This window comes from Hemibagrus wyckioides, linkage group LG28, assembly GCF_019097595.1.
Source record: "Hemibagrus wyckioides isolate EC202008001 linkage group LG28, SWU_Hwy_1.0, whole genome shotgun sequence".
Taxonomy (NCBI): domain Eukaryota; kingdom Metazoa; phylum Chordata; class Actinopteri; order Siluriformes; family Bagridae; genus Hemibagrus; species Hemibagrus wyckioides.
The window spans coordinates 3,181,657-3,196,151 of NC_080737.1; the positions used below are offsets into that span (position 1 = coordinate 3,181,657).

General features: G+C 42.4%; 1 protein-coding gene across 1 annotated transcript; it reads right to left on the reverse strand.

The window, feature by feature from the left end:
* Window positions 1-1,036: 1,036 nt before the first annotated feature.
* Window positions 1,037-10,496, reverse strand: LOC131348390 (paramyosin-like). The gene is made up of 13 exons (XM_058383290.1): window positions 10,307-10,496; window positions 10,024-10,103; window positions 9,158-9,307; window positions 7,828-7,908; window positions 4,988-5,137; window positions 4,701-4,793; window positions 4,414-4,584; window positions 4,145-4,219; window positions 3,828-3,911; window positions 2,062-2,142; window positions 1,694-1,774; window positions 1,366-1,458; window positions 1,037-1,195 (listed from the first exon to the last, which is right to left on the reverse strand). The coding sequence occupies exons 1-13, from the start codon at window positions 10,410-10,412 to the stop codon at window positions 1,151-1,153; spliced, it is 1,290 nt and encodes a 429-aa protein (XP_058239273.1). The 5' UTR covers window positions 10,413-10,496; the 3' UTR covers window positions 1,037-1,150.
* Window positions 10,497-14,495: the final 3,999 nt, after the last annotated feature.

The following is a 14,495-nucleotide window of genomic DNA, read 5'->3' on the forward strand; positions in this document are numbered from 1 at the left end:
GGAAGTGTGGTAGGAAAAGGAGCACCAGCAAGAGGGATAACCGCAGCCTTGAGAGGATTGTCAGGCAAAATCCATTCAAGAATTTGGGGGAGCTTCACGAGAAGTGGACTGAGGCTGGAGTCAGCGCATCAAGAGCCACTACCCACAGACGAATCCTAGACATGGCCTACAAATGTCGCATTCCTCGTGTCAAGCCACTCCTGGACCAGAGACAACGTCAGAAGTCAGAGGTCCAAAGTCCTCTTTTCAGATGAAAGTAAGTTTTGCATTTCATTTGGAAATCAAGGTCCCAGAGTCTGGAGGAAGAGTGGAGAGGCACAGAATCCATGTTGCTTGAAGTCCAGTGTGAAGTTTCCACAGTCAGTGATGATTTGGGCTGCCATGTCATCTGCTGGTGTTGGTCCACTGTGTTTTCTGAAGTCCACAGTCAACGCAGCCATCTACCAGGAAATCTTAGAGCACTTCATGCTCCCTTCTGCTGACTGATTTCATTTTCCAGCAGGACTTGGCACCTGCCCACACTGCTAAAGGTACCATAAGCTGGTTCAATGACCAGGTGTTCCTGTGCTTGATTGGCCAGCAAACTCGCCTGACCTGAACCTCATAGAGAATCTATGGAGTATTGTGAAGAGGAAGATGAGAGACACCAGACCCAACACTGCAGATGACCTGAAGGCTGCTATCAAAGCAACCTGGGCTTCCATTACACCTGAGCAGTGCCACAGGCTGATTGCCTCCATGCCACGCCGCATTGATGCAGTAATTCATGCAAAAGGCCCAACCAAGTATTGAGGGCATAGAAATGAACATACTTTTCAGAAGCCTGACATTTCTGTTTGAAATATCCTTTTTGTATTGATCTTATGTAATATTCTAATTTTCTGAGACACAGAATTTTGGGTTTTCCTTATCTGTAAGCCATAATCATGACAATTTCAAGAAATAAAGGCTTGAAATATTTCACTCTATGTGTAATGAATCTATATAATATACGGGTTTCACTTTCTGAACTGAGTGACAAAAAATATTGACCTTTTTCATGGTATTCTAATTTTTTGAGATGTACCTGTATAGTAAGTACTATTACACTGTCATCATATGACTTTGTTTATCCAGGTGTTAAACACGGCCCTCGACAGTCACTTGTGCTTCAGGGATCCGTAGTGCCTTTGGATCCAGGATCTGTGCAGTGGACCTGTGAGAAAAAAAACAGATTTAATATAGTAAGATGGTCATTGTGAAGCTTAAATGTTTGCTTTTAAATATTCATGTGAGAAATGGCCAGAGGTACTCCACCTTTAAATGTACTTTTCTGATGCACAGCTAACACAGTGTACTTCAGCAGACATGATAAGAAAACCTTACCTTTAGTAACTCTTGACACTCTTGTAAAGTTTCCTCCATCTGTTGGTACCGCGCCTTCAGGAGATTGTAATCCTCCCGCTCTCTCTTCCTCTCCTAAAACACAGCCATGAAGCAGAAGAGGTTCACAACGGATTGAATCATTTTTATCTCTTCAAGGGGATACTTACAGTCTTACACTGACAGAAAAAAGGAACCCACATCTTAAACTATAAACAGACTTTTTCATTAGTTTAAGTTTATATAGCCTCTGGTTTCACTCATCACACAGCACAAAGGTCCTTATGTTATTTCTAAAAGAAGTGATTAAAGAATTTCTGCACTCACTCACCCTCTTTATCTCATCACACTTCCTCTGTATTGCGGTGAGCTTTTCCTCCGCCTGCTGCACTGAGCTTTGCTGTCTGTTCACCTGGGACATCAGGTCAGACAACAAACTTTACTTATTTATACACACACACACACACACTGCTGAGAACTCGACTCATCATTTATCATAACAAACTGAATGTTGCTGCTCTCACTCACACTCCTAAAACATAACCATGGAGCAGAAGACCTTTAAATTTACTGCTAAACTGGCTGTTTCACTGCCAAGTAAAGTGAATTTTGGTCAAATAGAAACTTCATTTTAGCCTAAATATAATTTGTAGTTAGCAGTAGACAAACATTTATGGCTTTCGGAGAGTAAAAGCGTACCATTTGTGACCCATGGCGTTGTTTTAATTCTTCATACTGTGCCTCCAGGGTGCTGTAAGCCTCCCTCAACCGCTGATTATCCTGAAACACAGCAGTGGAGAAAATAAAAAAGATTTATAATCAGTAAACACATGTACAATTAAACACTTCCATAATGCTTTCGGCATATTGCGCATACGAAACATGGATCCTAAAACACATCAAATTCTCAGTCTGCACTTGAAAAACATGTTCATAGAAGTAGCCCAATTTGGAGTAAAAACACTGGCAACTGTGGATTTGTGCATCATGGGGACCTAATAAGTAATATTTTGTAATTCTGTAGTATAATAGGCAGTCTGTTTCTGTAGCTCATCTACTAGGTGAAGGAAGCAGTGGCAGCTAGATAGACTTATTACCATCAAATTATGGAAATTAATGAACTTCATACTTACAGACTATTTGCAATGTTTAAAGATAAAATAGCAAAACAAATAAACTACGCACTACTGCACCGCCATGCACTTCTCACAGGAACTCATATGTCTAGTCTGTAGAGACAAAACAAGTACTACATAGGAAGATGTACCAACACAGAAGGAGCAATACCTCAAGACCAGAATCAGCAGTGTATCTTCATCTCAAGGACAAAGGACACACATTTGAGGACAATAAGGTAGACATCTTAGACAGAGAAGACAGATGGTTTGAGAGAGGAGTGAAGTCATCTATATTCATATGGAAAATTTTCTCTCAACAGAAATGGAGATCTTACGCACAACCTGTCTCCTATATTTCATCCATCCCTAAGAAGATGAAGACCTCTTCACAGGTCCACTTTCCCCCAACATTCTCTGATTGTTACACCCTAATGGCTCTCCATACTTCGCTACACTCTCTCCCTACTCTCCTTCCCTGTGGTCATTAAATTCTAATGTCTCTCCCTACTCCTAACTACTTCCCCTACTTTTACCCCATGTTCCCCTAATAAGCCTATATAGACAGGGCAGGATCCTTGAGACCCTGGCCATGAGCTGACTGTCATACCAATCATTTATGACCATTTATTTTTGTTTGTCCTAAACATTCTTTGTGTTTTGTTCTGATGAACATGTGCCGAGACCAGACACTCCATGACAAACTCATCAGACCGTCAGTAGACACCACCACATCTGTTTCTGCTAACGTCTCTGTTTATCAATGCTGCATGTAGATAACACTGAATACTACACCTTTCTACAGTATAAATACTCCCTCAGTAAATTTTAAAGTCTTTTGCTATTCAGTCACTGTCTCACTGTGGTTTTTTCCCCACTCTCTTCCCAGATACCAGCTCAGAGATAGCGGCAGCAGCACGACTCAGACATCTTCTCTGAGTGAACAAGAATATTCGATCAGCCCAGTGGCTTTATTGTTGTAGTGGTCAGGGCAGGGCGAGCCTTTGCGTTGGCTTTACAAGCTAGTCTGTTACTCACCATTAGACAATGATGGCATTTTTCAGGGGTGTTGTAGTGGAGGCTCTGTTACTGGTCAAACCTCAGGACACTGTGGTATTTACTTTTTTATTTCTTCTGCTATTTTTCTAAAACAACTTTTATTATGTGCACCCACTCATTATAACTCATTATTAAAGGCCTAGGGCACGAACATGAAGAGTCCTCACACATAGTTCACAAGAACAGAACTAGTTTCAGGCTTGAATATTATTCATTATATTATAAACGTGTTCTGACCCATAACTGACACAGTACAGAACCGCTTTCAGGACTTAATGAGACGAAACGTACCTCTTCTAACTTGTCGTGTTGTTGCTTCATCTCACTGTACTGCACCTTCAGGTCTCTGTGAGCGAGATACTCAACCTCATGATCCTAAAACACAGCAATGGAGCAGAAGAGAAACTTCAGTACTAAACTGCTAAATTCTCCTTTACTTCAGTAGAAACTGAGGACTTGGTACCATGCGGATAAAACTGACAATTGTAAAAAGTTCTTAAGGAGAACTGGCGACTAAAACAGCTTCAATACCAAATGAATTTAAAATAAAGAGATACAAATTCAAGACATCACTTGCAATAGCACTCAGACTGGATTTTAAAGCTTACCTTCATCACAGTTTCCTCAAGACGTTTCCAGTCGGAGTCTCTCTGCGCAAGCTGGCGAGTTTTTTGCTCTAACTCCTAGAACACATCCATGAAGCAGAACAGGTTCAGACTCATGTGCTTAATGTTCACATCTACCATGCACCACTTCTATTTAAGAAAAGTACAATTTTATTTTGCTCAAGCCCAAATAACCTGTAGCATGAACATCACCGCTTCTCACATTACCGCTACAGGAACTGGTCAATGTAAGGACTTTTTTTTCCACTCACCTGTGTTGTCTGTTCTAACGTCCCCTGTATCTCAGAGAGTCTGTCTGACAACTCTCCCACTTCTTGCTGTACTGCTTGAATTCTAGTCCTCCACCGAGATTTAAAAGCTTTCAGATTCATCACTGTCATGCGTTCCTCGTAATATGTTTTTTGAAGTTCATCCAGAGATTCCTGAAAGGTTCAAAGCTTCTTGTCTTTATTCACTCCTACACACACATTCAGATACTTTGGGGGAATCAACTCACACACACACACACACAGTTGTGATTTGTTTAGAAGAAGCGTACCTGAATGGATTTTCTTTTCCAAATTAAAAATCTCTTATTTTTTTTGATCCTGGTCTCCATTAACTCAAGGATGTCCTCCGCTGCCTTACGCTTCTAAAACACAACCATGGAGCAAGAGAAGTTCAAACTGTATGATCTACAATGTACCACTTTTATTCAGTTAAAAAAATTAAAATGAATAATACAGTTGAGATTTTGTTCAGGTGTGTATAGCCTGTGTTGTAACTCATGAGGACCATGAGTCCTCACATGGTGTCTAAAGGACCTGGTTAATGTAAGGATTTTACCTCTTCTGCCTTTTCACACTTCCTGCGTGTCTCAGAGAGCAGTCTGCTCCGCTCCTGCACTGTGTCTTGCAGTGTGTTCACCTGGGACTTCAGGTCAGAGATCTCATTTTCCAGCTGAGCAGTGTACTCAAGTTTCCCCTCAGCTTCAGCCTGCAAGTTCAAAACGTAAAGCTTGTTGCCAATATTTACATCAATGCACACAATCTGACACTACTGAGGATCATCATCTGTCAAGAGCCTGAACACACACACACACACACACTCGAGCTGGGCGATTAATCGTTATTACTGATTAATTCGAATTTGAATAATTTATCGTTTATGTCGATGTTGAAAAATGAAAATGGATTTTAGCTTCTGTAGTTCTGTGACGCAAAGAGCTTGTTTCCAAGAGAGGCGCGGTTTCGGATTGAAGAACGCACTGAAAGATGGGGAGGAGCTGAAAGTCTGCTGCCGTTTTCATATGAAATTTAAAGGGGACTGAGGCGATCACCAATTTGTGTAGAGTTTATGGAGAATCACAGGATTTTTAGGGTGGCTGAATAGAAATGTTAAAAATGGTCTAGCGACGAAAACAGCGGCAGACTTTGGCTCCTCCCCGTCTTTCAGCGTTCTTCAATCCGACTGAAGAAACTGCGGCATCGCAGAGCTAGGATCAGAGGATAAGAGTGTGTGTGTGTGTGTGTGTGTGTGATCAGGAAAACTTTGGCTTGTTCAGGACTCATGTTATACACATCTATGCAATACAGTGGAATGCTGCAGTAAGTTTACCATCATACCCTGTTAGTCAAACCTTTATTTTATTTATTTATTTATTTATTTATTTATTTATTTATTTATTTATATGTTTTACTATTATACCCTCCTTGGGGACTGAGTCCCCTTTAAATGAAAATCCTAGACTCGCCCCTGATTGTGCCTGTATACACTGTTTGAGTTTATTTAGCGTGTTTGTTGCGTGTCGATGTTATTTAGCGTGTTAGTTGCGTGTCGATGTTATTTAGCGTGTTAGTTGCGTGTTGATGTTATTTAGCATGTTAGTTGCGTGTTGATGTTATTTAGCGTGTTAGTTGCATGTTGATGTTATTTAGCGTGTTAGTTGCGTGTTGATGTTATTTAGCGTGTTAGTTGCGTGTTGATGTTATTTAGCGTGCTAGTTGCGTGTCGATGTTATTTAGCGTGTTTGTTGCGTGTCGATGTTATTTAGCGTGTTAGTTGCGTGTCGATGTTATTTAGCGTGTTAGTTGCGTGTTGATGTTATTTAGCGTGTTAGTTGCGTGTTGATGTTTTTTAGCGTGTTAGTTGCGTGTCGATGTTATTTAGCATGCTAGTTGCGTGTCGATGTTATTTAGCGTGCTAGTTGCATGTCGATGTTATTTAGCGTGTTAGTTGCGTGTCGATGTTATTTAGCATGCTAGTTGCGTGTCGATGTTATTTAGCGTGTTAGTTGCGTGTTGATGTTATTTAGCGTGTTAGTTGCGTGTTGATGTTTTTTAGCGTGTTAGTTGCGTGTTGATGTTATTTAGCGTGTTAGTTGCGTGTTGATGTTATGTAGCGTGTTAGTTGCGTGTCGATTTTATTTAGCGTGCTAGTTGCGTGTCGATGTTATTTAGCGTGTTAGTTGCGTGTCGATTTTATTTAGCGTGTTAGTTGCATGTCGATGTTATGTAGCGTGTTAGTTGCGTGTCGATTTTATTTAGCGTGCTAGTTGCGTGTCGATGTTATTTAGCGTGTTTGTTGCGTGTCGATGTTATTTAGCATGCTAGTTGCGTGTCGATGTTATTTAGCGTGCTAGTTGTGTGTCGATGTTATTTAGCGTGTTTGTTGCGTGTCGATGTTATTTAGCGTGTTTGTTGCGTGTCGATGTTATTTAGCATGCTAGTTGCGTGTCGATGTTATTTAGCATGCTAGTTGCGTGTCGATGTTATTTAGCGTGCTAGTTGCATGTCGATGTTATTTAGCGTGTTAGTTGCGTGTCGATGTTATTTAGCATGCTAGTTGCGTGTCGATGTTATTTAGCGTGCTAGTTGCGTGTCGATGTTATTTAGCGTGCTAGTTGCGTGTCGATGTTATTTAGCGTGTTAGTTGCGTGTCGATGTTATTTAGTGTGTTAGTTGCGTGTCGATGTTATTTAGTGTGTTAGTTGCGTGTCGATGTTATTTAGTGTGTTAGTTGCGTGTTGATGTTATTTAGCATGCTAGTTGCGTGTCGATGTTATTTAGTGTGTTAGTTGCGTGTCGATGTTATTTAGTGTGTTAGTTGCGTGTTGATGTTATTTAGCATGCTAGTTGCGTGTCGATGTTATTTAGCGTGTTAGTTGCGTGTCGATGTTATTTAGTGTGTTAGTTGCGTGTTGATGTTATTTAGCATGTTAGTTGCGTGTTTAACTGATTTACAAAACTGTTTTTCTTCAGGGATTTTTTTATCAGGTGACCATTTATTTTATAAAGTGATGTAAGTTAAGTCTGCAGTTTGCACTTCACAAATCCCTCATATTTTGTTATATTACTTTATTTTACTAGAATAATTAGAACTTGTAAAGACTGGTAAATCCCCAAAAAAGGTTTTTATGTTGTATTGATTATTGATTGTCTAATAATTCTGATCACTTTTAGTCCAAATAATCAGTTCATATGTTCAGTTATACTGTTTTTACTTAAATTAAAAAAATCTATTCTATAGTCTCTAGTGTTTTATTACATATTTTTAAAGAAAAATAATCATTTTAGAATCAAAAATCGAATTTTGTTTAAAAAAAATCGGAGATTCAATTTATAGGACAAATCGCCCAGCTCTACCTCACACTAGTAGTCATGGTAACATGAGAAGATAAAACTTACCTGTACTAACTCCAAGAGGCGTGTTGAAGTCATCTGATCACACTTCAGGACACTGTGATGCTCCTTGTCTCTCTCACACTCCTAAAACACAGCCATGGAGGTTTAATCGTCAGTTAGAAAGTAGGAACTACAAAGTACTGTGAATTTTGGTGAAGCAGAAACTGGGGACTTGCACCACATGGACTAAAGTAAGTAACGTTAAAAGTTAAGCCTTAAATAAGTTTAATATAAGGTCCAGTGTCTAAAACTCCTAAAACACAACAAAAAGAGGTTCAGCCTCGAGAGCTCTAGGTTCACGTCTACAATGTACCGTTCTCAATCAGTGAAAAAACTGCATTTCCTATTTCATATACATTTCTGTATTTTGTTTAATAGCCTGTGGTGTAACTCCTCATTGCATTATGATCACCACGAGTCCTGACAGATTTCTAAACGAACTTTATGGGGCTATTAGCGATCTTCAGAATGCTCACCCCGATAGACTGTTTATTATCGCCAGAGATTTCAACCATGCAAATCTCAAATCATTGCTCCCTAAATTCCATCAGCATGCGGACTTTTCAACGAGAGGGGCTGGATCTCGTTTATGCAAACATTCCCCGGAGCATACCACGCGGAGTCCAACCCCCACCTCGGCTAGTCGGACCACATCCCTGTCATTCTAATTCCAGCATACAGACCGCTCGTCAGTCACTCTAAACCGGTTCTGACACAGGTGAAAACCTGGCCAGCAGGAGCCATCTCCGCTCTTCAGGACTGTTTCCAGTGCACTGACTGGAACATGTTCAGGTAGGATGGAACCAACGGCGACTCTATCACCTTGGACGAGTACACGGCATCAACGACCAGCTACATCGACAAGTGCATTGATCATGTGATCGTCTCCAAGGCCATCACCCCATGCTGCAACCAGAAGCCATAGATTACTGCAAAGGTGCGGCCGCTGCTGAAGTCCTGAGACTCGAGGACAAGACGGCCTTAAAAACAGCAAGGGCCAAACTGTGCTGAGCCATCAAAGAGGCTGTTCCTCCACTGAGAACAAGAGGAGACTATCACATCTGATACGGGGAAAAATCAGCCCAAAATCCAGCTATTACTCTCTCTCTCTTTGATAAACTCAAATGAACCCAATAAACAAGTTTAAATTTCATTCCAATATAACTGACAGAGGTTCCGCCCCTTTCTGGTGTTGTACAGAACCTGACTCCACAGACGAATCGTCCACACGCATCACACACCAAGACCGGACATGGGAGCGTTATATGAAGGATTTATTTCTTCCTCATGTTATTTTAAAAAGTCCTGTCACTGTGAGTCTTTTCTCTCTCACCTTGTGTTTTCTCTCACTCTCTCGCTCTGCCTCACACAGCACTTCCTCCAGCACCCTCACTCGCTCCTCCAGGATGGACCTCTCACTGTCCAGCAGAGAACCGGACACCTCCCTCTTCTGACTCTTCTCCTCAGCCTCGCTCACAGACCCCTGTAATGTTTATCATTTACTTTTACACACACCTTCAGACATTTTGAGGCTTGACAAAGAACTCAGGGAAACAGAACACAATGAACACACCAGATGAAAAGATGATCAAATGTTCTGAAAAGATGTAACGACAAATTCTAAATATTTATGGAAACATTTGTTTTTCACCAAGACACAGAAATGTTTATATATAAATTTTCTAAAAACAGGATACAGAATGCTAATGTAAAATTGTTCGTTAGATAATTAAGTATTTTATTAAACAGAAATACAGGACTGTGTTGGGAAGCTCATGTTTATTATTTTCAGCACATGTACAATTATTTCTACACTATGATTATTTCTGTTTCTCCAGCTTACTGAATATGAGCTAGATCCATGTTCAATATGAAACAAAATGAAGAAAAAACGGAATATTCTTAACATTAAACCTCTCTCTCTCTAACAGTCTGCTAGTTTATACAGCTGGCAAGAACTACTAATAACTATTCTTTTAAAAATAAATGATAACAAACATTTGATTAAAAACTGTTTGTTTCTGGTGATAATGAGTCTCGTTACATACTGCACATAAACGCTCATCCAGGCTAACAGCTAAGCTAATGTAGCTACCTAGCTAATAGCTATCGCCCGCTGGAGTCCCTGAAGTGACCATAACGGAGTGTTTTACTGAGGTGTAGAAGTGGAGATGGATGTGATGGTGGTTTGGTCAGTACCTGAGGAACAGCGCTGTCCGTCTGTGTTTCATCCCCACACTTCAAGCCTGGATCCAGCAAAGAGCCCGTCTGTACTGGGTCTAAATACAAACAAGCAGAACATCGCGGTCTCCATGATATACACTCATTACTGCTTAGAGTCTTACATGCACTCGGCTCATCGAGGACTGAAACACTTTTACTAACGTGGTGTGTTAAAAACGGACAGAACTCAGCTGTGTGTGTGTGTGTGAGAGAGAGAGAGAGAGAGCGAGAGAGAGAGAGAGAGAGAGAGATGTCCTACCCTCGGGGCCCGGTGTGTCCGTGAGCTCCGCTGTTTTCTCTCCATCTCTTCGCTTCTTTATTAAATAATAAATTCCCGCACCAGCTAAACTTATTAAATGTAGCATCGTTAACTCGATAAACCGCTAAACTAAACAACCTTCAGTAAAAAAAGTAAACTCTGATTCTCCTTCTCTCCGTCATCACCTTCGGTGACGTCACCAATGCGCAAATCCCGGGGGGAAGGGGGGGGGGGTTCAAGATGGCTGCTGGAGCGGAAGCGTCTTTACATTTATATCTTTAGGGAATAAAATCCCTCATCCCTAAATGGAATAAAAATTCACTCATTAAAAACTGGTGCCCAATTACCTTGTTAAACAATGACTACAAAATCTTGGCCCCAATATTCTCCAAAAGAATCAAGAATGCTCTCAATTCTATAATAGACGAGTCACAATCTGTCTTTTAAACTAATAGACATATTTCAAACAATATAAGATTAGTATTTGATATTTTAGACTACTCGAATTTGATAGCTGATGATAGTTTTCTTCTATTTCTAGATTTTTATAAAGCTTTTGATACTTTAGAACACAATTTTATTTTTCAGTGTCTTAAAAAATTGGGGAATTCTTCTGTAATGCCATTAAAGCCTTGTATAGAAAAGGTAACAGTTCAGTGATTATAAAACATGGTTCAACTCGACGTTTTGACATTTCGAGAGGCATTGAAGTGCTTTCAACACTAATGCAGCTCAGTCCGTCCCTCTAGACCCCAAACTTGGTAAAGTTTTTGATCAGCTTCTTTTTAATTTTTTAATGGAAGCGATCAGTTCATTATATTAAAAAGTCTGTCGTAATGAACACACTTGAAAAAGGTGGTCTCAACTTCTTAGACTTTAGTACTCTAAGTTACACCTTTAAGATTAACTGGCTAAAACAGTTTAGGAAGAACCCAGGGTCTTTGTGGAACTTCATTCCCAACTACATCTTTTCCCAATTTGGTGGTCTCGAATTCCTTTTGACCTGCCACTATAAAATGGATAAATGACCAGCTACTCTCTGAGCTTTTCACAGGCTTTTGGCTTGGTCCCTGATATTCAAGCACAACTTCTCACCCCATAAATGTTTTATTTGGAACAATTGTAATGTTATTTATAAGAATAAATCCGTATTTTTCCAAAATTGCTTTGACAAGAACATTCTATTGCTCAGTCAGTTACTTGATTCTCAAGGCCTCTTATTTTCCTACAAAGAATTTCTTGATCATTTTCAGGTTCCTTTCTCGCCAAAAGAACTTTCTATAGTTATGGGTGCTATTCCATCAGGTGCTCTCACCTTATTGAAGGGTACTCATTCATCACTACCAGCCTCCCTTAGCCTGACTGATAACTTCATTGGTAAGCTGTGCTTCAAAAGCAACAATAAAACCATTCGCTCGTTATTCTAGAAGGATACTGTCCCTTACCATACGTTACAACTTACTGGAGTAACGCAGTAGGATATATCTCCTGAAGGAAAGTATGGATGCTTCCACATACCTTTTTCTGCCCAATAAAGAAGTTTCCTACAAAATAATTCATAAATATTATCCAGCAAACCATGACTTAAAAAAGACTAAAAGTGATATTTCCTCCAGTGTGATGCCTTTGACGAAACTGTTGTTCATCTATTTTGGAATTGTTCTTTTACAACAATGTTTTGATTAGATTTACTTTTTCGATCTAAAATGTATAAAGACAGTGTTTTATTTTGGAAGGACGTTGTGTTGGGATTTACTGATTACAGTCCTGCTGAAAAACATCAAATCTTCATAATGAGCCAAATTCTGTTATTGGCAAAATTTCACATTCACAAATCTAAATCCTCTAACTCCAGACCTCTATTTGCTGGAATTAAAAAAGAATTTAAGCAATACCTTTCATTAGCTGAGTTTTCACAGAAAAAAAAGCTTTGAAACTGTGATCTTTTCCCTGTTTTCGATGGCCTGCTCTTTCTTCTGGTTTGAGTTGTATCTGATTGTATCCCCCTTGTATGTTTGTTTGGTTGCTGTTTTCTCATTACTGTGTTTCCTTTTCTTTTTTTCCTTTTTTTTGTCTTTCCTTCATTTGCTGTATTCTGATATTATGTTTGTTTGTTCAGTTGTTGTTTCCAAGCAATTAAAAAAAAGAAAGAAAGATGCACAAATTCCATCCAGAGGTGTCATTAGAAAAGGGGGGAGGGGTCGTGGGGAGGGGGCGTGTCTGTTGTCTGCCTGTTTATTTTTAGGGTACATGTAATGTATTATTTGAATTGTATTTTCACATTATTCAACTGCTGCTATACGTACTGTGTTGTTCTGTATGTCTTTTGTCTTGCACTGTTAGCACCAAGTTGCACACGATGTACTTTATGTAGCTAGGACAGCTTACTTTCTGTCCTTAGCTCTGTGTTTTGTAATTATATGTTGTTGTGTTGTTTATGTAGCACCAGGGTCCTGGAGACACGTGGTCTCATTTCACTGTGTACTGCATCAGCTATATGTGGTCAAAAGGACAATAAAAGCTTCTTGACTTCACTCATTTTGACAGCAGGAATGTTTCTGTAGACTAACAGTTGCCATTTCTAAACTGACTTAAATTATTTTAGTTTGGATCAGTCCTTGTCCAAGGTGGGATTTGAACCGGGTCGGTGGGGATCAGTCCCTGTCCGAGGTGGGATTCGGACCGGGTCGGTGTGGATCAGTCCTTGTCCAAGGTGGGATTTGAACCAGGTCGGTGGGGATCAGTCCCTGTCTGAGGTGGGAGTCGGACCGGGTCGGTGTGGATCAGTCCCTGTCCGAGGTGGGATTCGGACCGGGTCGGTGGGGATCAGTCCCTGTCCAAGGTGGGATTTGAACCGGGTCGGTGGGGATCAGTCCCTGTCCGAGGTGGGATTCGGACCGGGTCGGTGTGGATCAGTCCTTGTCCAAGGTGGGATTTGAACCGGGTCGGTGGGGATCAGTCCCTGTCCGAGGTGGGAGTCGGACCGGGTCGGTGTGGATCAGTCCCTGTCCGAGGTGGGATTCGGACCGGGTCGGTGGGGATCAGTCCCTGTCCGAGGTGGGATTCGGACCGGGTCGGTGTGGATCAGTCCCTGTCCGAGGTGGGATTCGAACCGGGCCGGTGTGGATCAGTCCTTGTACGAGGTGGGATTCGGACCGGGTCGGTGTGGATCAGTCCCTGTCCGAGGTGGGATTCGGACCGGATCGGTGTGGATTAGTCCTTGTACGAGGTGGGATTCGGACCGGGTCGGTGTGGATCAGTCCTTGTCCGAGGTGGGATTCGGACCGGGGCGGTGTGGATCAGTCCCTGTCCGAGGTGGGATTCGGACCGGATCGGTGTGGATTAGTCCTTGTACGAGGTGGGATTCGGACCGGGGCGGTGTGGATCAGTCCCTGTCCGAGGTGGGAGTCGGACCGGGTCGGTGTGGATCAGTCCCTGTCCGAGGTGGGATTCGGACCGGGGCGGTGTGGATCAGTCCCTGTCCGAGGTGGGAGTCGGACCGGGTCGGTGTGGATCAGTCCCTGTCCGAGGTGGGATTCGGACCGGGGCGGTGTGGATCAGTCCCTGTCCGAGGTGGGAGTCGGACCGGGTCGGTGTGGATCAGTCCCTGTCCGAGGTGGGAGTCGGACCGGGTCGGTGTGGATCAGTCCCTGTCCGAGGTGGGATTCGGACCGGGGCGGTGTGGATCAGTCCCTGTCCGAGGTGGGAGTCGGACCGGGTCGGTGTGGATCAGTCCCTGTCCGAGGTGGGATTCGGACCGGGGCGGTGTGGATCAGTCCTTGTCCGAGGTGGGATTCGGACCGGGTCGGTGTGGATCAGTCCTTGTCCGAGGTGGGATTCGGACTGGGCCGGTGTGGATCAGTCCTTGTCCGAGGTGGGATTCGGACTGGGCCGGTGTGGATTAGTCCTTGTCCGAGGTGGGATTCGGACTGGGCCGGTGTGGATTAGTCCTTGTCCGAGGTGGGATTCGGACCAGGCCGGTGTGGATCAGTCCTTGTCCGAGGTGGGATTCGGACCGGGCCGGTGTGGATCAGTCCTTGTCCGAGGTGGGATTCGGACCGGGTCGGTGTGGATCAGTCCTTGTCCGAGGTGGGATTCGGACCGGGGCGGTGTGGATCAGTCCTTGTCCGAGGTGGGATTCGGACCGGGGCGGTGTGGATCAGTCCCTGTCCGAGGTGGGAGTCGGACC